Source organism: Anomaloglossus baeobatrachus, chromosome 4 (assembly GCF_048569485.1).
Source record: "Anomaloglossus baeobatrachus isolate aAnoBae1 chromosome 4, aAnoBae1.hap1, whole genome shotgun sequence".
NCBI classification, from domain to species: domain Eukaryota; kingdom Metazoa; phylum Chordata; class Amphibia; order Anura; family Aromobatidae; genus Anomaloglossus; species Anomaloglossus baeobatrachus.
Window position 1 is genome coordinate 266,148,554 of NC_134356.1, and position 26,872 is coordinate 266,175,425.

A 26,872-nucleotide genomic window follows, 5' to 3' on the forward strand; every position below is an offset into this window, starting at 1 on the left:
CTGGACTTTGTTTTACTTGTTCGATCAGGCCATGGCAGGGCCTATTATTACACTAAGCTAATGACATTCCTAATCTATCTCGCTATAGTGCCCTTTGATACCCCTAGGATTTCCTAGGACCCTGAAAGGAGACAAACAGTGACTGGATCTTCCTCCATGGTTTAGTCCTTAAAACATAATCAACTAGAGACCTCCTGACATCTAAAAGGGGGGGGGGGGAGCTCAGATAATGCCTTGAGTACCAAGTTCTGATCCCAGAGAGGTACTTTTGTAATATGTACTGGTCTGTCTCTATCACACGCTCTGATAAATCTATAGCAATCCATCTACTGCCTGCTAGGTCACTATTATACAAGGCTATAGCTGTTTTTGCACCCTGAGAGTACTGGTGAATAATCCCATGTCTAAACCCTTCTAAAGGAACTGTAGAATAATTTGGAGGACCTACCTGCTTTATGCACCATGCTGCCAGCATATCTCTGCACTGCCTGAGCTGGCATAGGCTTTTTTGGTGTTGTTGAGGGAGTCACAACAGGGGCTTTTAGTCCAGGCCCTCAATTTATCAATATAGATTACGGTCCTAACTGGGCTTCTGATGAACTGTTAACACTCGGAAACGCGTTGAGGCGAATAAGTAGACTGCAAAGTACCAAGATAGCTTCACACATACAGATGACCGATGTGACGATAGTGGGATTTTAATATAGAATAAATCAGGCACTGCTTTGTGAAAAAAGCGAATATACTGTGTATTCAAGAAATTCTTTTATTAAAATGACTCAGAAATAAAGAATAGGCATCCAACTTAGTGGGATTTTAACCACAAGCTCTCTCCATCGATCCTCTGGTTCCTGTTATACGTGAGACAAAGTTAAAGATAAAGAAGGAAGTTTCTTATGAAGCTAAGTATTGGCCTATGGAGCGCTTTGGATGATCTTTGACAGATTTTGGCCTGTATTCAGTACTTGCAGTGGGTCTGTGATTTCTCTAAAAATCCCCCTCCCCTTATGTATTTTTACACAGAGCGTGTGCGAGTTTCAGGGAGGGACAGCCATTGTGGAGCAGGGGTACCACATAAAATCAGGGCATATTTCCTCTATTGACAGGCAGGGTGAGGCTAATTAGGCTAAGTATAGGCCCTGGGCTTCCATCCCCCTGCTACGCCATGCCATCTTTCATGTTTATACATCCAGTGTACTTTTGTGCATATTGATACCTGTGGGTCCATATGATTTTAATGTTCTAATTATATTTTTATGACTGGTTTTTGATATTTGTATTCCCTTAGTCACCAGATATTGTGGAACTCTAGAATAGGTCACACAGGAACTTCTTCACTAAGCTGACCCAGATTACTTGATAAAATGTTTCCCCCAGGTCGTGCCATACATTCTTGTTGTTAACAGTGGCTTTCTACTTCTAAGTAAGGTAGACCAAATTTGGTATGAAAACTTTCTGAATCAGAAGTGACCTTCCTAATTCCAGGGTGTCAAATGTAGTTCCGTCATTAGTGTAGGTTCCCTACAAAAGGACAGGAATCCAACTGTCCAGGGTAGAGGTACCGCCCTTTTATTCAGTAGGTTTCTTGTTCTGGTGGGAAGGATCCCTCTCTCATGTGGTGCTCTCATGGGGGAAAGGAAAAATTGTATTTTCTTTTTTCTTGGGGCCTAAAGGGAGCAGAGGTTAATTCTCCTTTTAGCATATCTTCAGAATCCAATACCTGGGCTTCCTCAGATTCTGAGTCCTCATCCCATATTATTTTCCTTTATTGCTTAGGATGGTGCTAGAGAAAGGAATCTAAAGAAGGAAGAAAGAGGTCTCGATTTCATCACAAACCATATGCTTAATCTCATCCATTAGGGAAGGTTGTTCTTCTATTCCCATTTTGTTAGTACAACACTTATAATTGTCTATTTATGAGAAACTATATGGCAACTTGTTGCAGCAGATGGCACATTTACGGTTTGCCATTTTTTCTTCAGTCTATGATGCAGGGTTTTAGTCCCAAGAAGAGGGGAGACAGGGTAGAAAAAAAAAAACAACCCTGCCCTGAACCCAAAGATAAAAGGGGGATACCCATATCAGGATATACTTACTAGGCCTGGGTTTGTGCTGGGCTCGGCCATAGTGGAGCGAGAGGAAGATATACCCTCAATCTCAGGCATCATTAGTATGTAGTAGAGGTCATGTCCTACCTTAATTCGGGTGTCTTCAGTCAGGGTTACTTATAGGTAAGCGACTGAGACCCAACCCAGTCACCCAACCAAATGTGGCTCCTCTCTCGCGTCCAGTCAAGACTCTGTATTTGGGCACATCACAGGGTACAGCACACAGAGCACAATCAAAGATTTTTTTTTGGGAGAGCCACCTGTGGATTTCCCCTGCCATGCATGCATGTGTGCTTTGTGAAATTACCATGCTAATAGCCCTCCTGGTTTTCGCAAAGAAGGCCTAATTCTGAAAACAGGCATGCATTCCACCACATCATCCCGTAAAATACAATAGGATGTGACAGTTATTCAGGAGCGTGGCTGTGATGACGTCAATTCTGGGCGCTGCATCTGACGTCATTGCCAGAAGCTGAACTGCCTGTCTAACGAAGGAGTATGGTGGGGATAGAGACAGACAAGGGAGCTTGAAGAGGACCGCAGTCTGAACCACTCATCATTGATAGGAGCACATGAGAGTGGTTGAAACCGGTCCTGAGTCCCAAGAAAACAGGAGCAGCCAACAAAGGCAACAGGCCCTCGGCGATTAGCCTCAGCTGCTCAGTAAGAAGTATAGTAAACCAACGGAATAGACTCTGCTATTGGCCAAGAGCCTGTTTCAAACCTCTTCATGCCCCATAGGGACAGGAAAAAACTAAAAGGAGGTGGGGTGGGGCTATTTAACCTTTGTGTTTCCTGTCCCTATAAAGGGTGGGGAGTCAGCCTCCTATGATACGGTCATCAACTGTTAATTGTTAAAACATGGACTAAAATTTCTGGTCTAAGACATTGGATCACAGACATCAAGGTATCACTTTATCCAGCTTTCTATGACCTTTGCACATATAGATGGCTTAGGAGGGTTGATCTAACTGACAGATTGCCTTATCTTATACATCCATGGCTTCTGAGTTGGCACCCTGCAAGGATATATGAGAAATCCTTGACAGGGAAAGGGTTAAAGATGGAAGCGTTCAGATAGGTAGGGAACTCTGATGACATATGGACCAGATGTTCTACTGCTTGACACTATATCCTTAATCTGTGTGAATGATTGTTTAAAATACCTATGTGCTGTGGCATAAATCACAGGCACACTTCGGTTCAGTAAGAACCATTAGCAAGCTGTGGGTATTGCATGATAGATCTGTAACCTGTGAGTGGGCAAAAAAACAATGGTCTGAAAATCCCAACCTGAAATAAAAAGTCCACTTTTTTTTCCTTTAGCTGGATGCAATGCTCAAAAACTGATGAATAATCAGACTGGATTGTAGCGGACAAGAATAGACAGGTGCACAAGAAATTGTAAAAATACAAGGCATAATGTATTAAAATGAAAGGGAGAAATAAAATTTTCTAAAACCAGAAAATGACATTCATGAATCACAAAGTGAAAAATGCAGCCTGAGGTATGAATAATAAAACTTACATGAGAACAGTAAAAAATGGTTTTATAGAAAGTTATACATTGCTAATATACAAATGTTAAAATCACTTTATTCTATTTGAGAGCTTAATACCATACAAGACTGTATAAACATATGGTACATGAGAAATATCACATTCTTACGTTTACGGTGCTGACACCTTCTGGTAGGGTGGTTTATTGACCTTCACTATAAGCAACCTGCTCAGAAACATTAAAAAGACATACAAATTTGTTCAGCCCATATCATATAGGGTAATTTTTCTCCCGAGTGACAGGGTAACAACATCCATTACACAGGGAAAGAGAAAACACTGTAAGCTGCCATGATGCTCAGATTGTAATGAGCGTTTATTGTCTCAGCATGGTGTGGACGGTGGACTGCCATGACTTAGAAGTCTACTAGACAAGTGTCCGTTCTCCTGAGTGACACGCTGGGTGTAGAATATAATATAAGCCTGGGCCTTGCACACCTCTTCAACTGAGCAAGTGTGCAACTTGGAGTCATTACAATGCACCCAGAATCCTAAAGGAAGAACAGAACATTGTCAACATTCATCACTGCAAGAAAAGATATTACACACATATATAAATGCATATTATTTTATATGTATAAGGCTGCTTTCACACTACGTCTTTTTAACATGCGTCCTGAACGTTTTTTTAACGCAGAAACGGATCCAGTGCAAATGCGTTTTCATTTCAATGCATTTGCAATGGACTTGCGTCAATATGCGTTCACCTGCGTTTGCGTGCGTTATAGTGAGGATCCAGCGACTTGCAGTTTTTTAACATCTTTCAAAAACGCTACTTGTAGCGTTTTTGAGCTGCGTCCAACTTCTGCAAATTGCTGGATCCTGACTGAACAGCACGCAAACGCATGTGAACGCTGGCATGCTGATAGGCAGGATCCTGCTTGCTCTACTGAGCATGCCCAGAAGCCAGCCTCCGTGATCAGTCTATCTCTCTCCTACCTCTCTGTCTCTCCCCCCCTGTCTCTCCCCCTCCCTCTCCCCCACCTGAGAGCTGCAGACACTCGTAACCAAGGTAAATATCGGGTAAACACTTATCTTAGTTACCCGATGTTTACGTTGGTAACGTGTGCAGGGAGCCCGGCTCCTAGCAGCTGCAGACGCTTGTAACCAAAGTAAATATTGGGTATCCAAGCAAGTTACCCGATGTTTACCTTGGTTACGAGACTCGCAGCTGTCAGATGCCGGCTCCCAGTCTGGCACGTTTAGTTTCCCTCACTCCCGATCACATGACTCCAATGCCCGCCCCTAAACATCCAGTGACAGGATCCTGCAAATAAGACATGCGTTTGCATGCATTTTTTGCTGTAAAAGCAGGATCCGCTTTTGCAGCAAAAAAACGTTCAGGACGCATGTTAAAAAGACGTAGTGTGAAAGCAGCCTAAATCAGATTTATTGTATAGATTATATATACACACAAAAGTTATGTTATATTTCATTATGATAACACCAAAATAAGAGTGTGTGTCTCGTCCTCAGACATGTTCCTTTATTAAAATTGATGTCAACAATTCTGTTTGGCCAAATTTTGATACTCTATTTGTTTCAGACTTTATTTTCTTAGTGGAGTTCGATTAATGATTTAACCACTAAGGGTGCTTACTGTGTATGGCTATAAACTGCTAAGATTACAGAAGTTGGCCACTACTGGAACATTGACAGACTATCCTCAGGATTAGGTTAGCAATGTCTGATCGGCCAGGGTCCAACATCCTACCGATCAGTTGTTCTCGGACCCTGGGTCAACAGAAGGCGGCTGGAAATGCTCAGTTCCGGAGCTTCCATGTCAACTGATGGTTGGCAGGGTACTGCATGTCTGCCTTCCATTCAAATCAATAGGAGGCACAGGCCGCCGCCACTATCAGAAGACATATCAGCTCCAGATCTGAAAATTTACGGAAGTCTGCTGACGGGACCGAGAACAGCTGATTGGCAGAGGTGCGTGGTGTTGGAAACTGGCCGATCAGACATTGATCTATCCTAGGGAAAGAATAGGCAATCAGTTAAAGTAGTGGACAACTTCTAAACTCAAAAAGAGTTTTAGAGCTATGCATGGAGGTCCACCTAAAAGGTGGCTGCAGGCAACTGCTATGACAAGTCATGGATTCATGAATATAATAAAGATAATAAGCTGCACACTATCCAATAAAAATATAAACATGAAAAATAGTAAAGCATTACTGCTATAGGGATACAATGAAAAATACATCTGGAAAAAATGAAATACATGAAAATGGTATTGCAAAACTGCTATGAATATTTGAAAGTAGTAGAGATTTTTAGCAAATGTATTGATCAATGCAAATGAGCCCGAAAACCAACGACAAGGTCATCTCTAATTTTTCGGGACCCTAACCTTAATGCCTCATGATCCTATATAGCCAGGAGCCTGTCTTCCCATACTTGCAGATTTTTAATAGCACATAGAAGCATTAAGGTTAGGTTCCCGAAAAATTAGAGATTACCTTGTCGTTGGTTTTCGGGCTCATTTGCATTGATCAATACATTTGCTAAACATCTCTACTACTTTTAAATATTCATAGCAGTTTTGCAATACCATTTTTCATATATTCATTTTTTCCAGATAGCTAAATGTATTTCTTATTGTTCATAGCATCCCTATAGCAGTAATGCTTTACCATTTTTCATGCTTATATTTTTATAGTGGTTACTGTGCAGCTTATTATCTTTATTATAGTCATGTATTTTTAAGCTAGCACCTAATTCACACATATAGGTGTTCAAGTCAGTCTTTTTTCTGAATAGCATGTAGTCTCTTCTCACTGAGAACCCAGAACCCCACCCTATTACCAGAGTCTATTCAAGATCTTATATAGCCAGGAGCCTGTCTGCCAATACTTGCAGATTTTTAATAGCACATAGAGGCATTAAGGTTAGGTTCCAAAAAATTAGAGATTACCTTGTCGTTGGTTTTCGGGCTCATTTGCATTGATCAATACATTTGCTAAACATCTCTACTATTTTCAAATATTCATAGCAGTTTTGCAATACCATTTTTCATGTATTTTATGTTTTCCAGATAGCTAAATGTATTTGTCATTGTTCATAGTATCCCTATAGCAGTAATGCTTTACCATTTTTCATGTTTATATTTTTAGTGGATAGTGTGCAGCGTAATATCTTTATTATAGTCATGTATTTTTAGGCTAGCACCTAAGTCATGGATTCAATTTACTCACAGATCCCCACCACATTTTATTGGAATTTAATTTTAATAGCTAGTTTTTAGATTATAAACAACCAAACAAAAAAAGTATAAGGCCTAAAATTAATATTTAACATATTAAAATCAAAACATTACATATGACATTTATGGACTGGTGATACAGGTACGGGGAATAGACAGAAAAACTGCATAGAGTTGTAATGGTTCATATGAGCAATACAAAAGTTACTATTAAAAGGTGTCTACATCCAATAAATATAATAAACACAGTAAAGTGTTCATTGTTCCTTAAGGGAAATAGACATAATAAATCGGGTATTCTAGTAAAAAATATAAATATATTCTTGTGTGTCAATAGATTCATTCTTGAATTCAAATGTCTAGTACAAAAAAAAACAAAAACAAAAACACAAAGTACAAAGGACTTTCCTAGAAAGAGTACACAGCAGGACAGATATATTATTGCTTTATACAAAAGTGCAAATATAAATATCTGTACACGATATATATATTGTTCATTTAAGAACTAAACCTAATTTTTGTAAACAAACCACTGTAAATTGCACAATGAGGTAAGGTGTCTAATGTCAAAGTGCACAGTGCTAAAAAGATATATACACCTCTATATAGAACAGTGTTTGCGTATAAACATGATATTGTATATTGCACAATGACAAGGTGTCTAATGCCAAAGTGCAAAGTGCATCACAAATACTTTTATATCCAACAATCCTAGTGTAGGGATATCCTAGCCTTTTAAGAGCCAGTTTATTTAAATGTCCGGCAGGGGGGGGCTCAAGTGAATCTAAATCATGGTGCCCAAACAGGAATAAGCATAGATAACCCTAAAGACCGCATGTAGCCCGATTACATGAATGGCCCATGTAACTAACATTAGAAGATTAGATGGAGTACTTACTAAATAGAGACAGAGAATTCCATCCATCCCCACTGGGTAGTTTTTGTACTTTTATATGAACCATTACAACTCTATGCAGTTTTTCTGTCTATTCCCAGTACCTGTATCACCATTCCATAAATGTCATATGTAATGTTTTGATTTTAATATGTTAAAGAAAAATTAATTTTAGGCCTTATACTTTTTTGTTTGGTTGTTTATATTGCAGTGGAGTTTATGGCCTTATATAAGTATAGTAAAGGGTACGCAGTGTTGACTAGTATTTAGATTGTTTAAGCCCATAATTTATTTTACAAATGGCCCGGTCTAAAACAACAAAAGGATTTATACTTACGGACACCTTGCCCTCCCCCATACTGACACTAACGTGCTCCTTCACCAGTCTCTAAAAACCTTCAGTGAAAATGGTTAGGCTGCTTTCACACATCCGGTTTTTCCTGTGTGGCACAATCCGGCGCTTTGCAGAAAAAACGCAATCTTTTTTTTTTTGCCGCCGGTAGCGGGTTTTTTTTTTTTGCATAGACTTACATTAGTGCCATATTGTGCCGCATGGGCTTGCGTTCGGTCCGGTTTTAGCCGATGCGGCGGCCGGATGGAACGTTGCCTGGCACGTTTTTTTTGTCCAGCAAAACCCGCATCGCGCCACATCCAGCCGATGCGGCACGATTTGCAATGCATGCCTATGGACGCCGCATGCGGCGTCCTGCGGCAAACACCGCATAGGGCTGCCGCATGCGGTTTTTTCCACTGCGCATGCTCAGTAGCCTGCCGCAAGCGGCAAAAAACGTACAGGCCGCATGTCAAAAACTTATGCAAAGGATGGGGTATTATCGCCGCATCCGTTGCATAGGTTTTAGAGCCGGATTAGCCGGCTCTGCTAAAACCGGAGGTGTGAAAGCAGCCTTCAAAGTTTCATAGTTTTAAGTTTTTAAGGTTGAAGGGAGACTAAAGGCTACTTTACACACTGCGATATCGGTCCCGATATCGCTAGTGTGCGTACCCGCCCCCATCTGTTGCGCGACACGGGCATATCGCTGCCCGTGGCGCACAACATCGCCCAGAGCCGTCACACATACTTACCTGTCCGGCGACGTCGCTGTGACCGGCGAACCGCCTCCTTTCTAAGGGGGCGGTCCGTGCGGCGTCACAGCGACGTCACTGAACCGCCGCCCAATCGCAGCGGAGGGGCGGAGATGAGCGGGACGTAACATCCCGCCCACCTCCTTCCTTCTGCATAGCGGCCGGGAGGCAGGTAGGGAGACGTTCCTCGCTCCTGCAGCGTCACACGCAGCGATGTGTGATGCCGCAGGAACGAGGAACAACCTCGTTACTGCTGAAGTAACGATTTTTGGGAATTAGGACCCGTGTAGCCGATCAGCGATAAATCACGCTTTTGCGACGATTTTACATCGCTGAACGCTGTTACACAAAGCTATATCGCTAACGATTGCGGAAGTGCGTCACCAAAACCGTGACCCCAACGACAAAATTCGGGCGATATCGCAGTGTGTAAAGCCCGCTTTAGTCCATCTAGTTCAACCCGTAGCCTAACATGTTGATCCAGAGGAAGGCAAAAAAAAACCCAAATGTGTCAAATAAGCTCCAATGGGGAAAAAAATTCCTTCCTGACTCCACATACGGCAATCAGACTAGTTCCCTGGATCAACACCCTGTCACAAAATCTAATATACATAACTGGTAATATTATATTTTTAAAGAAAGGCATCCAGGCTCTGCTTTACTTGGATATGAATGCATAATGTGTGTATGTGTGTGCGTTTATATATTACATATGTAAACACACAATATTGGGGGCCAAGCATGGGCAATAGAAAACACCTTTAAAGCATTGGGGCACTTCATCGGTAAATGTTTCACAACCACAGAATTTCCAGCATGCGGGGCTTGGTGACCTATAAAATCCAAGTAAAATTTACTAGATATTCAGGGAAACGCTTCTCTATTCCAGAGCCTAATGGTTTGGAACTCTGACTCCAGAATCTTTTGTTGGCTAACTGGTAAGAGCATCAGGAAATTTTATACAGCTCAAGCTCACTTAAATCCAGGGTTTCACATTGGAAATATCCAGTGATCTGGACGATTAGCCCATGTGCCCACGGAAGGTATTGCTGCAGGTCCACGCAGCAACTCCCTGGAATTCGCAGCTATCCATTGATGCGGTATTTCTGCCTAATTGTTGCAGTAAACCTGCGGAAACAGTGCAGATTTCGTGCGGAATTCCTGCAGATTTCCCACCCTGTATCTCCGTAGTGGAAAGGCAGGAATTCCACAGATAATTCCGCATGAATAATTGACATGCAGTTATGTGCAGCTGCGGGAAATCCGCAGCATTTTCCGCAGCCGTAAATACCGCAGCATTGATACAGCACTCCCCAAATCTCATAGGATAACATGGGGAGTGTCTGTACTTGTGTAAATCCGCGGATTTATCTGTAAAATTTAGAAAATCCGCGCGTTTTCCGCAGCAAAATCTGCAGTTACTTTCTCTTGTGTGCACATGGCCTTAACCCCTTAACGACCCTTGACGTACTGGGTACGTCATGGTGACATGGTGCTAAACGACCCATGACGTACCCAGTACGTCATGGCGAAATCGCGGTCCCGGAGCCCCGGGGAGTGCAATTTGTTTAATTAAACAGTAGATTCCTGACCTCAGGAGGGGTGGTGCCTCCTCCCCGAACCTACAGAGGCTGTGATTGGCTGACGAACGCCGCTCAGCCAATTACAGTCACTGTAATGTTCCAGCCATTGAAAATGGCTGGAACATTGAAATCCAGCCCTGATCAGTGCTGCTGTAGCACTGGCCATTGGCTGGAGCTGGGTGATCGGTGCTTCACCCGCCCCCAGCTCTGATTGGAGAGACCAGTCTTGTGACCGATCTCTCCAATCACCGTGGATCTGGTGCCGGTGACCTGTGTCCGTCCCTGAAAGCCGAGGAGAGCGGTCTCTGCGGGTGGCCATCGGTAAGTTGCTGCCCCCGCCGCCCGCCCCTGTCCCCGATCGCCCTGCCAGCCCCGCCGCTGTCTCCTATTGTCCCGCCCGCCACCGCCAGCCCTGCCGCTGTCTCCGATCACCCCGTCAGCCCCGCCGCTGTCTCCGATCGCCCCGTCAGCCCCGCCGCTGTCTCCGATTGCCCCGTCAGCCCCGCCGCTGTCTCCGATCGCCCCGCCAGCCCCGCCGCTGTCTCCGATCGCCCCGCCGCTGTCTCCGATCGCCCCGCCGCTGTCTCCGATCGCCCCGCCGCTGTCTCCGATCGCCCCGCCGCTGTCTCCGATCGCCCCGCCGCTGTCTCCGATCGCCCCGCCGCTGTCTCCGATCGCCCCGCCGCTGTCTCCGATCGCCCCGCCGCTGTCTCCGATCGCCCCGCCCGCCAGCCTCAGCCCCGCCGCTGTCTCCGATCGCCCCGTCCGCCACCGCCAGCCCCGCCGCTGTCTCTGATCGCCCCGCCGCTGCTCCCGATCCACCGCTGTCCCCAATCTCCCCGCCCGCCACCACGCTCGCCACTGTCCCCGCCGCCGTCGCACACACCTTTTTCAGCCGCTGCTGCCCCCGAATCGGCCCCCACTGTTCCCGATCGGCCGCCGCCTCCTTCATCGGCTGCCCCTTCTCCATCGCCACTACACCTCCTCCCCCTCCATGTGCTGCAAGCCACATGTGCTGCAAGCCACCCTCCCGCCACATGTGCTGCAAGCCACCCTCCCGCCACATGTGCTGCAAGCCACCCTCCCGCCACATGTGCTGCAAGCCACCCTCCCGCCACATGTGCTGCAAGCCACCCTCCCGCCACATGTGCTGCAAGCCACCCTCCCACCACATGTGCTGCAAGCCACCCTCCCGCCACATATGCTGCAAGCCACCCTCCCCCCTCCATGTTCTGGGGGCCCCCCTCCCCCCGGGGCCCCCCCCTCCTCCATGTGCCATCTCTCTTTCCCATCAGACTCTGCCCCCCTCCCCGATCTGCTGCCTGCTCTCTCCCATCCTCTTCATCTACTGCCCCCTCTCACACTCCTCAATCTGTTGCCTCCTTCATCTGCTGCCTCTTCTGTCTGCTGTGATCCTGCTGCCTAGATCCATCCTGTAAGGTAGGTATCCCCATCTCACCTCCCTCCCCCCCATCCTCCGCCGCTCCTTCATCCACTGCGCCATTTCCCATCATCCATCCGCTGCGCCCTTTCCCATCCTCTGCCGCTCCTCCATCCACTGCGCCCTTTCTTATCTGCCGCCCTGCCCTCTCGCATCGCATTATCCAGCGCAGTTGCTCGCTTCCAGACTGGAGTGGATGATGTGATGCGAGACTCGTGCATTGCTCTCACGTTTGGCACTTGTCTTAGTGGCAGGCGCTCATAATTTTTTATTCATTTTTTTTTTTTTTTTACTGATGTCTGTATTTTTTATTTCGCCAAACTAATTTTTTTGTATGGGGGGGGGGGGGTCTGGTTTCCAAAATGGGATCACATGTGGGGGAGCTCCATTGTTTAGGCACCTCAGGGGGTCTCCAAATGCAACATGGCGTCTGCTAATAATTCCAATCAATTTTACTGTGAAATGGCGCTCCTTCTCTTCTGAGCCCCGCCGTACGCCCAAACAATTGATTTCCACCACATATGAGGTACCTGTGTACTCAGGAGAAATTGCACAATACATTTTATGGTGCATTTTTTCCTGATACCCTTGTGAAAAAAAAAGCTACCTGTTTGAAAAAACAATTTTGTGGTAAAAAAAAGAATAAAATATTTTCACGGCTGAACATTACAAACATTTGTGAAGCCTCCAGGGGTTCAAAGTGCTCACTAAACAGCTAGATAAATTCCATGAGGAGTCTAGTTTCCAAAATGGGGTCAATTGTGGGGGAGCTCCATTGTTTAGGCACTTCAGGGGGGTCTCCAAACGCAACATGGCGTCCGCTAATAATTCCAACCAATTTTGCTGTGAAATGGCGCTCCTTGCCTTCCGAGTCCTGCCGTGTGCCCAAACATTTGATTTCCACCACATATGAGGTATCTGCGTACTCAGGAGAAAATGCACAATACATTTTATGGTGCATTTTTTCCTGATAGCCTTGTGATAAAAAAAGCTACCTGGTTGAAGCAACAGTTTTGTGGTAAAAAAAAATTTTTTTCTTTTCACGGCTCAACGTTATAAAGTTCTGTGAAGCCCCCAGGGGTTCAAAGTGCACATCAAACATCTAGAAAATTATTTGAGGGCTCTAGTTTCCAAAATGGGGTCACTTATGGGGGAGCTCCATTGTTTAGGCACCTCAGGGAGTCTTCAAACCCGACATGGCGTCCGCTAATGAGTGCAGCTAATTTTGCACTCAAAAATTCAAATGGCGCTCCTTGCCTTCCGAGTCCTGCCGTCTGCCCAAACATTTGATTTCCACCACATATGAGGTATCTACATACTCAGGAGAAAATGCACGATACATTTTATGATGCATTTTTCCTGATACCCTTGTGAGAATACAAATTTTTATGGCTAAAGTAACATTTTAGTGTTAAAAAAGTAAAATTTTCATTTTTTCTTCTATATTGCTTTGGTTGCTGTGAAGCTCCTAAAGGGTTAATAAACTTCTTGGATGTGGTTTTGAGCAGAGTGAGGGGTGCAGATTTTAGAATGGGGTCACTTTGGGGTATTTTCTGTCGCCTAGGTTTCTAAAATCACTCCAAATGTGATGTGGTACCTAAAAAGTTTTTTTTTGTAAATTTTGTTGGAAAAATGAGAAATTGCTGATGAACTTTGAACCCTTCTAACTTAATTTTTTTTTTTCAAAAATTGCGCTGGTGTAAAGCAGACAAGTGGGAAATGTTATTTAGTAACTATTTTGTGTGACATATCTCTCAGATTTATGGGCATAAAATTTCAAATTTTGAAAATTGCGAAATTTTCAAAATTTTCGCCAAATTTCCGAAATTTTCACAAATAAACGCAAAACATATCGGCATAAATTTACCACTGACATGAAGTACAATATGTCACGAAAAAACAATGTCAGAATCGCCAGGATCCGTTGAAGTGTTCCAGAGTTATAACCTGTCAAAGTGACACTGGTCAAAATTGCAAAAAAATGGCCGGATCTTTAAGGTGAAAACAGGCTGGGGGCTGAAGGGGTTAAGGTACCGTCACACATAACGAGATCGCTAGCGAGAGCGCAGCTGAGTCACGGTTTCTGTGACGCAGTAGCGATCCCGTTAGCGATCTCGTTATGTGTGACACCTACCAGCGATCAGGCCCCTGCTGCGAGATCGCTAGTCGTTGCAGAATGGTCCAGGCCATTTTCTTCAAAGGTGATGTCCTGCTGGCCAGGACACATCGCTGTGTTTGACACTGTGTGACAGGGTCACAGTGACTGCTGAGATCGTTATACAGGTCGCTACTGCGACCTGTATCGTTCCTGCATCGCTGGTAAGATCTGACTGTGTGACATCTCACCAGCGACTTACCAGCGATCCCTATCAGGTCGCATTGTTTTCGGGATCGCTGGTAAGTCGTTGTGTGTGACTGGGCCTTTAGAGTTTTAACAACAGAAACTATTAGCAGAGAGACTACTGAAGTTACAGATCAGAGAGGAGCTATCACCGGGTCAAGAGACCAGTTTTTCCTTGTATTCTACTCCCACCACTCAACTGAATATTTTTTATTTATTTTATTTTTTTAAATTCCGCCATGCAGTTCCAGAGATATGGATCTTTTTATTTAGTACTAATTTTCATGGTGTTTACAAAGGTAGCGTTGCTCTTAGGATAATTGTTTGAAGACACACCTCCATGGCACAGACCATAAAAAAGAATCCCTGAGTTAAAAGGCCCATATCTCATACTGTATGGAGAATTTTAAAAAAATAAAAATAAATAAATAAAAAATACTCAGTAGACCAGTGGGAATAAAACGAGAGCAACATCTTCCAGCTTTTGACCTTGTGACAAGTCCTCTTTAATGAGCAAGGATACAGTCAACAAAAAGCCTGAATCATTTTAACAATGTCTGATTTGCTACTTTACAATAATCGTAATGGGGACACACTTGCTCTTTGGGAAACCGTGACACAGTAAGACATATATAATGGCTTTCCCACAAGACAACGTGAGTTCAGACTTCTGAAAGCGCATCAGTGTATGATTTAGTTGCTGAAATTTGAGACTGAAAATCAGTTCCATTCTTCTAAATGGGTCTGCGATTGAATGAGGCTGGCAGAAACCTATATGCTTACTTCTGACAGGACATTATTAGCTTTTATGAAATACAGAGCACATTCTCTACCTCCTTCCGGGTTGTAGCAAAAGGCCGTATAATGCCCAGAGCCAAATCCCTTCCCATGATGCATCACTACGGCGGACAAATCATAGATAAAAGAATCCGGCTTCAGACTTGTAGTAGATTCTCTACAGCAATATGGCTCCATGTTTAGCATCTGACCAAACTGGACATGCACCCCGATTTTCTCCCGATGATTGCGACCAGACCACCTAAAAAATATATAAAATCACTATGTTGTTCTTCATGCGCAACATTTTTTTATTATATGCAGAACAAAAAATATTGGGTTTCAATCATCAATATTGTATACACAGTGTGCAGAATTATTAGGCAAGTTGTATTTTAGAGGATTTTTTTTTTATTGATCAACAACTATGTTCTCAATCAACCCAAAAGACTCAAATATCAAAGCTTAATATTTTTTTTTAGATTTGGCTATCTTAGGAGGATATCTGTTTGTGCAGGTAACTATTACTGTGCAGAATTATTAGGCAACTTAATAAAAAAACAAATATATTCCCATCTCACTTGTTTATTTTCACCAGGTAAACCAATATAACTGCACAAAATTTAGAAACATTTCTGACATGCAAAAACAAAACCCAAAAAATTAGTAACCAATATAGCCATCTTTCTTTCTGATGACACTCAACAGCCTATCATCCATAGATTCTGTCAGTTGCTTGATCTGTTTACGATCAACATTGTGTGCAGCACCCACCACAGCCTCCCAGACACTGTTCCAAGAGGTGTACTGTTTTCCCTCCCTGTAGACCTTACATTTTATGAGGGACCACAGGTTCTCTATGGGGTTCAGATCAGGTGAACAAGGGGGCCATGTCATTATTTTTTCATCTTTTAGACCTTTACTGGCCAGCCACGCTGTGGAGTAGTTGGATGCATGTGATGGAGCATTGTCCTGCATGAAAATCATGTTTTTCTTGAACGATACCAACTTCTTCCTGTACCACTGCTTGAAGAAGTTGTCTTCCAGAAACTGGCAGTAGGTCTGGGAGTTGAGCTTCACTCCATCCTCAACCCGAAAAGGTCCCACAAGTTAATCTTTGATGATACCAGCCCATACTAGTACCCCACCTCCACCTTGCTGCCGTAGGAGTGGAGCTCTCTGCCCTTCACTGATCCAGCCTCTGGCCCATCAGGAGTCACTCATTTCATCAGTCCATAAAACCTTTGAAAAATCAGTATTAAGATATTTTTTGGCCCAGTCTTGACGTTTGATCTTATGTTTCTTGTTCAAAGATGGTCGTTTTTCAGCCTTCCTTACCTTGGCCATGTCCCTGAGTATGACACACCTTGTGATTTTTGATACTCCAGTAACGTTGCAGCTCTGAAATATGGCCAAACTGGTGGCAAATGGCATCTTGGCAGCTTCACGCTTCATTTTCCTCAATTCATGGGCAGTTATTTTGCTCCTTTTTTGCCCAACACGCTTCTTGCGACCCTGTTGCCTATTTGCCATTTAACGCTTGATTGTTTGGTGATCACGCTTCAAAAGTTTGGCAATTTCAAGACTTCTGCATCCTTCTGCAAGACATCTCACAATTTTGGACTTTTCAGAGCCCGTCAAATCTCTCTTCTGACCCATTTTGCCAAAGGAAAGGAAGTTGCCTAATAATTATGCACCCCTTATATAGGGTGCTGATGTCATTACACCACACCCCTCATTACAGAGATGCACATCACCTGATTTACTTAATTGGTAGTTGGCTCTCAAACCTATACAGCTTGGAGTAGGACAACATGTATAAAAAGTGTCATGTGATCAAAATACTCATTTGCCTAATAATTCTGCATGCAGTGTAAAAGACGATTACTTTTAGCAACAAATCAGAGCTCTGCTTTCATTTCTTAACATGCTCTTTTAAGATGAAAGCTGCACTGTGATTGGCTGTTTTGGGAAACATGGACATGTTTGATAATTCTGTCAGCTGTCTGAATACTTGGCTGAGAATGAAGGCAGTGATACATATGACAATCAGTTGCACATAATATAGTGCCTCACCTGAACCTCTTGAGATGCAGTCTTAGAACTTGAGGTAGTCCACACACCATAAGTTGCTTCTGGGCTTCTGTAAGGACAACTGGTTTTGATGAAAATTTCCTGCGTTTTGCTGCAAATTACATAAAATACGTTAATCACTTTAAGTTCCTTATCTAAAAAGCACTTGCTTCCTGCAAGAGGTGAACTGGGGAAGCAAAAAAATAAATAAAATAAATAAAAATATAAAAAAATTATGGAATTTTTCATTAGTGAGGCAAGTATAATCCTCCTGTGATTATTAGTGGGCAGAAGCTGTAGAATTAGTGTTAGTCTCAAACTTTATTTTCAGTAGCATACTGCTCCCCTGCCTCTCAGCTTCAGAACAGTGCTTACAAGCTTCATTGGAAAGATCTCGTAAGCACTGCACATGTTCCGGCAGTAATCTAGACAATGAGCTGTAAAAGATATTTATTAGGGGAACAGTGCATAATTTTATTAGGTAGTAAATTGCTGCCTTTTTTAGGATGGGAATAACCTTTTAAACACATAATTTATAGAGTGATCTGCAGTACAACAAATATTCAATTTTTGGGTCAAATAAGGACAATATGGCTTGGGAGAGTGCTGAATATTTACAAGCCTAATGTAAGTTAATGTATTTTACCAATTTACCACACAGAAAAATCACTATTTTTCGACATTCAAGCCAAAACAATTTTTGATCTCGGGGAGACCAGCCAGAGAAAACACTGCCGGCAGCCAACAAAGGCGCTCAACACAGTGAAATCCTAGGTGCATTGCCCCCTAAGAAGTATGCAAATCAAAAAGGGTCCGTGGAGCCTCGACACAGAAAATAGCCAGATATCCCTCCGGGAAGGACCTAGCCAAGGAGTGGCTCTTTTTAGGAAACCACCATAACTACCATATTAAGTGGCCCTTTTAGTCAATATCCAACTCTTTGACGAGTTTAAAGATATGACAAGGGCAATGCACCTAGGATTTCACTGTGTTGAGCGCCTTTGCTGGCTGCCGGCAGTGTTTTCTCTTGCTGGTCTCCCCAAGATCAGTGATTGTTTTGTCTTGTTGGTCTACTAGGCATTGCTCTCACCTGGCCAGAATCCTACTCCACACTGATGAGGGGCAATACCCCAAAACAGCTGTCTGTGGATGGATACCTGGCCTTGGTATTTCCCTTGTCATATCTTTAAACTCGTCAAAAGAGTTGGATATTGACTAAAAGGGCCACTTAATATGGTGGTTATGGTGGTCTCCTAAAAAGAGCCACTCTTTGGCTAGGTCCTTCCCGGAGGGATATCTGGCTATTTTCTGTGTCGAGACTCCTAACAGAGGCTCCACGGACCTTTTTTGATTTGTATTTTTCGACAATGTGACAGGTCCTCTAAAGTGTCTCCCTGTGATTTAAGTAAAAAAAAATCAGCTTGATTAGTAAGGAGCTGACCCTGTCAGTCAAGTATATCAATACAATGCAGGTGTTGCAGCTCTTGTCCATGTGCTGTGTCCTTCACTGTATGCCAAGGGACAGCCACCTGTGAGGATGAACATGTGAAAATGCTGCTATTTCACTATGTGCAGAAACCCATGCATATTGTTGGTAGTGTCTCCAACAACCATAAGATCCTTACTTTCAAGCATCATTCCAGATTTTTTTTTTTATTGCACCGCAGGAGTGGTGCTTTAAATGCAAGCCCCCCCCCCCCGTCTTATACTCCTAGCCTAAATGCAAGTCCCTGCCCCCCCCCTGTCTTATACTCCTAGCCTTCCGCTGTCTTTATGCTATCACCGCCTCTTTGGTCGGTCTCCTGCCGGCACGCTCCAGTGCTTCATGGAGTGTGCTGGAGATCACAACTCAATGCATCTATGAGAGCCTCGTTCTCCCTTACATAGAGTTGTATTGAGAGCTTGTGACGTAACATCCGGGTGCTATGGGACCGAAGCAGCGTTGATAAAATGTGAAACCATCGGAAGGTGAATATATAATGGGCAGTTGACTTAGGCGGGCTTTGCACGTTGCTACATCGCAAGCCGATGCTGCGATGTCGCACGCGATAGTCCCCGCCCCCGTCGCAGGTACGATATCTTGTGATAGCTGGCGTAGCGAAAATTATCGCTACGCCAGCTTCACATGCACTCACCTGCCCTGCGACCGTCGCTCTGGCCGGCGACCCGCCTCCTTCCTAAGGGGGCGGATCGTGCGGCGTCATAGCGACGTTACACGGCAGGCGGCCAATAGGCGGAGATGAGCAGGATGTAAACATCCCGCCCACCTCCTTCCTTCCGTATAGCCGCCGGCGGCAGGTAAGGAGAAGTTCCTCGCTCCTGCGGCTTCACACACAGCGATGTGTGCTGCCGCAGGAACGAGGAACAACATCGTACCTGTCGCGGCACCGGCATTATGGAAATGTCGGTGAATGCAACGATGATACGATAACGACGTTTTTGTGCTCGTTCATCGTATCATCTAGCATTTACACAGTACGATGTCGAAAGTGACGCCGGATGTGCGTCACTTTCGATTTGACCCCACCGACATCGCAACGTGCAAAGCCGCCCTTAGATTTTAAATGCCACTTCACTGCTGGAAAAAAAAAACCCGTTGGGAGTCGTGCTTTAAATTCAACAGAAGCCAACAAGCTGAAATATGACAATACAGGTAGCAATTATTGACTTATTTTTATGTTGGGGCATTTATAGATTTACAGGATATACCGGTATACGAGGGGCGATCCAAAAGTAATGATAATCTGTTATTTCTATTGCACACAGAAATTGAAATAAAATGTTTTCTTCTCTCTTAGGTACCCACTAGTCCAGGAAAAAAAATCACTTAAATAGGCCACGATTCCCGGGAGCTACATTCATTTGAATATGAACTGCCGAGGAGTGAACATCAAAATGGAAAAAAACGAGCTCAGAGCTGTCATCAAATACCTCTACTTGAAAAAAAATGACTACCTAAGGCTGCTTTCACACATCCGATTTGAGCCGTGCGGCTCAATCCGGCTGTGAAACCTATGCAACGGATGCGGTGAAAACACCGCATCCTTTGCATAAGTTTTTTACATGCGGCCTGTCCGGTTTTTGCCGCTTGCGGCATCCTACTGAGCATGCGCAGTGACAAAAACCGCATGCGGCGGCCGGATGCGGTTTTTGCCGCATCGCGCCGCATCCATAGGGATGCATTGAGAAAAGCGCCGCATCGGCCGGATGCGGGTTTTTTTGCCGCATAAAAAAAACGTGCCAGGCAACGTTCCATCTGGCCGCCGCATCGGCTAAATCTGCCGCATGTGGCAAAAAACGGACCGAACGCAAGGCCATGCGGCACAATGCGGCACTAATTAAAGTCTATGCGGGAAAAAAGCAACCGGCAGCAAAAATAAAAAACGGTTGCGTTTTTCCTGCAAAGTGCCGGATTGTGCCGCACAGCAAAAACCGGAGGTGTGAAAGCAGCCTAAGACATACACAGCGACTTGGTGGAAACATTGGTGGACTCTTCTCCTCCATATTCCACAGTTGCACAATGGGCCAAGGAATTTAAGCTGGGAAGAACATCGACGGAAGATGAACATCGTGAAGGACGCCCATCCACGTCCCTCAAATGAAGAAAACGTGAAAAAAGTTGAAGAAGTTGTATTGGCAGATCGAAGAGTGACTATCAGGCATGTAGCTGAGGTCACAGGGATCTCATATGGCAGTATTCAAAGAATCCTTGCAAAAGAATTGCATATGAGAAAGGTCTCCGCGCGTTGGGTGCCAAAATGATAACCGACGAGCAAAAGAAGAAACGAGTTGACATTTCAATAGCAAATCTCGAAAAGTTCCAAGCAGACAAGGAGAATTTTTGTCACTTTTTTGACCATGGACGAGACCTGGATCCACCACTTTGATCCCGAGACTAAAAAACAATCGATGACATGGAAATGAGCCGACGAACCGACGCCGAAGAAATTCAAAGTGTCAAGCTCAGCAGGGAAGGTTATGGCGTCCGTTTTTTGGGACGCTTAAGGAATTATTATGGTGGACTATTTGGAGAAGGGAGCCACTATTACGGGCTCCTACTACGCAGATCAAATAAGAAGACTGCAGGAGGCTATCAAGGAGAAAAGGCGCGGCAAACTGCGGGCTGGAGTGCTGTTTCACCAAGATAACGCGCCAGCTCACAAAGCTGCAGTTGCCATGGCAACCATTCAAGAAGCGGGCTTTGAACTGGTGGAACACCCCCCCCCCTATTCGCCAGATCTAGCCCCCAGTGACTTCTTTCTTTTTCCTCGCCTCAAGGAACACCTCCAGGGCAAGACATTTGACGACAATAGCGACGTGATAACCGCTGTTGGGGATTTTTTTGAGGGTCAAGATCAAGAATTGTTTTCGAAGGGAATTCTAAGTTTAGAAAAGAGATGGACTAAATGTATAGACTTGTTAGGAGACTATGTAGAAAAATATATATATTTTTTTAATATATTCATTGTGTTTATTATTGATTATCATTACTTTTGGATCGCCCCTCGTATGTGATGCAGAAAGAAAATAAAGAAGAGCATGTATAATATTCCTGGGTTTAGAACAGAATATCTTTATGAATACATACTGCATCTACTCACTGTTGCACTCGTCACAGGCGTAGATTTTTCCTTCTAGTGCCTCCGTCTCCGTGAACTTAGCCAACATCTCGGTCAACAGACAAGGTCGCTGGGAGGCAGTCTCCTTGCCACTGCAGTGATACCTCTCAGGAAACTCCAGTGACAAGTCCCAGAAGGGTTCTATGGTATTGGACTTATTATCACAGGCAAGACAAGTGACCTATTAAAGAAATACATATACTCATGTTTAGTAATGCACAGAGATGGAGTGTCGATGGTGACATACAAGTGGATTGAGTGAGAGGATACAAAGAGAAGAAATGGTTCCAGTGACTGAGATTTTGGCTCCCATATCATGAGCCCAGCCAAATGCCAGTGGATTCATGTCGATAAGCAGTAAATTCCCCAGGAGTTCCCTTTAGATTATGTTCGCACAGTAAGAATTGAGATTTTTTGATGTTGCAGATTTTCTGCACCTATTAGCTAAATTAGATTCCTGTATTTTTTTTTTTTTTTCCAAAACAATTTTTATTGATTTTACAAACTTATTTCAATATCGTATCAAAAGTAGTATGAGTTACAAAAGACAAGATTTCAGCTGTCGATAAGTATCATTGGAAGGGGTAGAATCCCCGCTCTATCTCCAATCCCGCTTCAGATTGCATTGACAAATAATGAATCAGAGTTAAAAAATCCAAACATAACATAAAACAAACCCCTGAACCCCTGTGCCATTCTCTAATAGTTCTAGTGCCAATGTCATGTCTTGATGACGTCATATTGTCTCGCCTTTGTCCCTCACCTGGGTCCCTGCTAGTTAGTCCTCAGCTTTCCCAGACTATCCTGGATTTCATTTGTGAGGTACCACTCCGTATGTCTGAAGGGTGCCACTAAATGGTTTATGTCCTCCTGTTTGTAATGAACTTCTATAAAAGTTTTCCACCTCCTAAAAAACTTGGTTGTCAAATTATCCTTGTCCCTTTCTGCTTCTAATTTCTCCAGCCTCAAAAGGTTGTGCAGTTCACTGATGACTTCCCCTATGGCTGGGGCCTCCTCCTGTATCCAGTGCCTTAGGATGCATCTTTTAGCTATCATGGCTATGTCATGTATGATTACAAATGTTTTTTTGTCCTGAGCGTTCAATCCCCCTCTAACTCCACCCTCCAAAAAGTGGAAGATCCACACCATTAGTTCTAATTTGCAGGAAATTTTCCATGTTATTTGAACTAACGCTCTGACTTGGTTCCAAAACCTCTTTATTGGACTGCATTCCCACAAACCATGCATCATGTCTGTTTTTTCTTTGTGGCACTTAGGACACCGTGCCACTCTGCCCGGTATGTTGAAGCCCAAAACCGCCCTGTGTAATATCCTAAATTGGGTGTCCCTCCAGCTCTCGTTAGTGACTTGTTTCCTCATCTGGACCCATCCTTTCAATATGACCTCCACCACTTCTCGTCCTTTCAATTGTTTTTCCCATGCTAGAAGTGTTCGACTATCTTCCCTGGATATTAGCACACCTCTAAATGTTTGGTATATTCGGGAGACATTTACATTTGTTACGCTACATCCCATAAGCTCATCAATCATGCTCTTGTTCAATTCCCTTCCAATCTCACCAAGCTCTTTCAGTACTCCATGTTTCAATTGTTCGTACTGCATAATGTGGAGGCCGTTGAGATTGTACTTGTCAAGCACCTCCCGACCTGTCATCCATCTTCTCTCTTCCACATTCATGACATCTATCAGACTCCTAATGCCTCTCTCTTTCCATTTGAGGAATAATTTATTCTCTCTCCCCTGGAGAAAGTTTGGTGACGCCCAAGGATTTAGGTATTTTGATACCTTCCAGGAGAGTCCCAATTTCCGTCTAACCAATCTCCAGGCCAACATGGTGTCTCGAAATATAACCGAGTTTCTTATATGACCTTCAACCTTAGACATTGGGGAGTGTAAAATGGACGTCAGGTCCTATGGTTCTGCATACTTGAGTTCCGTTCCATAATCTGAGTGCCTGCTCGTTCCTCTCAGCCAGTCAATCACATGTCTCATAATGCATACAATGTTATACCCTCTGACATCCGGGAAATTTATCCCACCCTCCTCCACTGACTTCATCAGCGTGCGCAGCTTTATTCTGGGTTTCCTCCCCTCCAAACAAAGTCTGCATACGCTGAATTAAGTCTGTTGACGTCTTTTAGTGTTATCAATAGAGGGATTGTATTTTTTCAATCCATTTTTCTCGTGTTTTGAGGCTGTGATTTTTGTCTTGTTTGGATAGTTCACATTAAATAAAGTGGCTTTGGTTTTTTTATACTTCCTGGTGTCCGGCTTTGAGAACATTTTCTTGATAGTCATATGCAAAGTAAAAGCATTTTTAGTGCGTTCCCGCAGCAGAAGCGAATGTTTTTACCTGAAGATTTTCTGTATTCAATGTAGTTCTAGAGGGAAAATCTGCACAAAAAACTCTGACCACAAGAGAACTTAACTTGTTCCGGATGTCAAACGTGTCAGTTTACACGGCATATAAAAAAAGCACTGTGGGTATGAAATATCTATAAATCCCATCCACTGTCTTTCTGCAGCATCAAAAACTCAGCAAACCCATTGTTACGCCGCTTTCACACTAGGTTCCGCTCCCCGTTCAGTGGTCCCGTCAGGGCTTACGTCCAAACCCCCCTGCAACACAGTTTTCGGATGTATGCGACTATGGGGCCACTGACTACAATTGTGCAAATGGAGTCACCATGTACTCCGTTGTACACAATTTTCAGGAGTATACGTTTACTGGAGGAGCATACCCAGACACAGTCGACTACGTTCGAGTGTCCGTCTGCAGAAAACGTATATGCCCAAAAATGGTGCAAAACAGAGCACACGCTAACAGAGTCTGATCCGTTATAGTCAATGGCCCTGACGGCGCATGTGTCCGAAACACGTTTTGCGGGGTGGGGGAGGGGCAGTTTGGATGGATGCCCCGATGGGACCACTGAACGCAAGTAAAAACGCAGTGTGAAAGTAGCCTTAGTGTTTGGTCAATGTTTCAGTTTTTGCTATCATGGTTTCATCAGTGATTTTCACGTATAAAGAATTACAAAGATTCCCCTACTCATTGCAATGTTAATCATGGGCAGCACATGGAGTTCACACCGATGCCATCCGTATGCATTCAGTAATTTTCAAGGACTCAGACATGTATGAACAACTTTGATCTGTGATTTTTATCAAAAACAAATATGTCTCCAAGAGTCTTGAAAATACATGGTCCAAAAAACATGGACGTGTGATCAGATACTTTTAATGGGTATATGTTCTTTCATGGATAGAACATATATGCAATTCACAGGCGTCTGAAAAGTCTAAAACTGCACCAGATGTCTCACAGATGCCCGATCTGGACCCATCCCATGTCCAAATTACCATGTCAACTTTGGTTGATGCTCTGGTTTAGACATTAAAATGCAAATTCAATAACACGTGACGTATTCTCATACATCAGGGTCCATGCCACCAGAAAAGACATTAAAAGTAATCCTTGCTACACTGCATGCACTACACTCGGTGTATTCATCCTGCAGCGTTACCAGAGGGGAACATTGAGCTCCAGCCAAGCTGAGGACAGCTGACTACAACATTCCCACACTACACTCTTATCTGACCACCACAATGCCAGCTGCTGCTCTCCAAGCAGATTACTAGGAAAGAGGACACCTCTGATGACTGAACATAGAATGTCACATGCCAACATGGCAGAGGGCGACACCAAATATTCCAGCACACTACGAAACAGGTAAGAGCTAAGATTACGGCTTTTATCAGTTAGGCTGTGTGCTCACGTAGCGTATTTTCATGCAGTTACGCTGCGTTCTGCACCGCAGCGTAACTGCATGCGTCCTGCGTCCCCAGCACAATCTATGAAGATTGTGCCTAAACCATGCCCACGTGGCGTATTAGAACTCAGCGCTTTGGCTGCTGCCGAAGTGCTGCGTTCTAAGAAGTTACATAATTATTGCATGTTCTCAGTGAGAGGAACAAAATTATAATCTTGTGATACCTTTTATCACAAAACCTTTTCACTTGTAACTAAAGAAGTGACATGTCACTTCTTTCTTGCACTTTGCATGCGGCCCCCGCTCGGTCTATGGTGAGGGCTGCATCCAGAGTGCATGAAATCGGCTTTTCATTACGGACTGTTTCTGCAGCGATTTGAAGCGCACGTGTGCTGTTCAAATCGCTGCAAAAATTTCTGCAGTGACAGAACGCAACGTGGGCACATAGCCTAATGGTTATGCCCTGTTCATAGCAATAAAAAATTATTGTAACATTCTGCATGGTTTCCCTTAGGCTGCTTTCATGCTTGTGTTGCTTTGCATTAGTTGCCATCCATCGCCTTGAGGAAATACGGCATCCTGCAAAATATTTTGCAGGATTCCGTTTTTTTCCCCCATAGACTCGTATGGACAACAGATTGTGACTGATGGCCTTGCATTGCATCCGCCGCGTGACGAATCAGTCCTGGAACGACTGACAATCGGGTGGCAGGAACGCAGCATGTAACGTTTTTTGAGCGGTGGAATCCTTTTTTTCACTGCGCATGCTCAGCTCATGTTTAATCATTGAAATCAATGTCTCTCTCGGCGGCCAGACGATCAGCTGATCGCCCGGCTACTGTGAACGATCAGCCGATCGCCCGGTGGCTGGCTACTGTGAACCATCAACCGATCGGCCGGCTACTGTGAACGATCAGCCAATCGCCGGCGGCCAGCTACTGTGAACGATCAGCTGATCGCCCGGCTACTGTGAACGATCAGCTGATCGCCCGGCCGCCGGGTGATCAGCTGATCGTTCACAGTAGCCGGCCACCGATAAAAAAACAGTAAAAAAACCCCCAAAAAACAAATAACGGATCGTTGTTTTGCAGCATCAGTCACATCAGTTGTGCCACTATCTGCAATGAATCCGTTGCATCAGTCACACAACTGATTGCGACGGATGCAAAATAACGGAAGTGTGAAAGCAGCCTTAGCTGTGACTATGTGACTACTGCTTATGCATGCAAAACATAGGAACCAAAATGATAATTTACTGCAATGGAGAAGAAAAGATCACATAAGACCCAAAGTATAGAGTTAAATACAGCATTTCTGACTGTCTATATGTATTACATCCAAATCCTAAGTAGTGATTGTGATCTCTGGTTTGTAAGAATACGTATTCCTAAACATC

General features: G+C 44.0%; 1 protein-coding gene across 1 annotated transcript in view; it reads right to left on the reverse strand.

Annotated features, from left to right (window-relative positions):
• Positions 1 to 784: 784 nt before the first annotated feature.
• Positions 785 to 26,872, reverse strand: part of USP44 (ubiquitin specific peptidase 44) — a 53,046-nt gene continuing 26,958 nt past the window's right edge. The window contains exons 3-6 of the mRNA XM_075344816.1: positions 21,668 to 21,866; positions 17,070 to 17,178; positions 15,050 to 15,255; positions 785 to 4,159 (exon numbers count right to left, since the gene is read on the reverse strand). Of these exons, the coding sequence (XP_075200931.1) occupies positions 3,993 to 4,159; positions 15,050 to 15,255; positions 17,070 to 17,178; positions 21,668 to 21,866 (681 nt within the window). The 3' untranslated portion in view covers positions 785 to 3,992. The remainder of the gene's footprint in view (positions 4,160 to 15,049; positions 15,256 to 17,069; positions 17,179 to 21,667; positions 21,867 to 26,872) is intronic.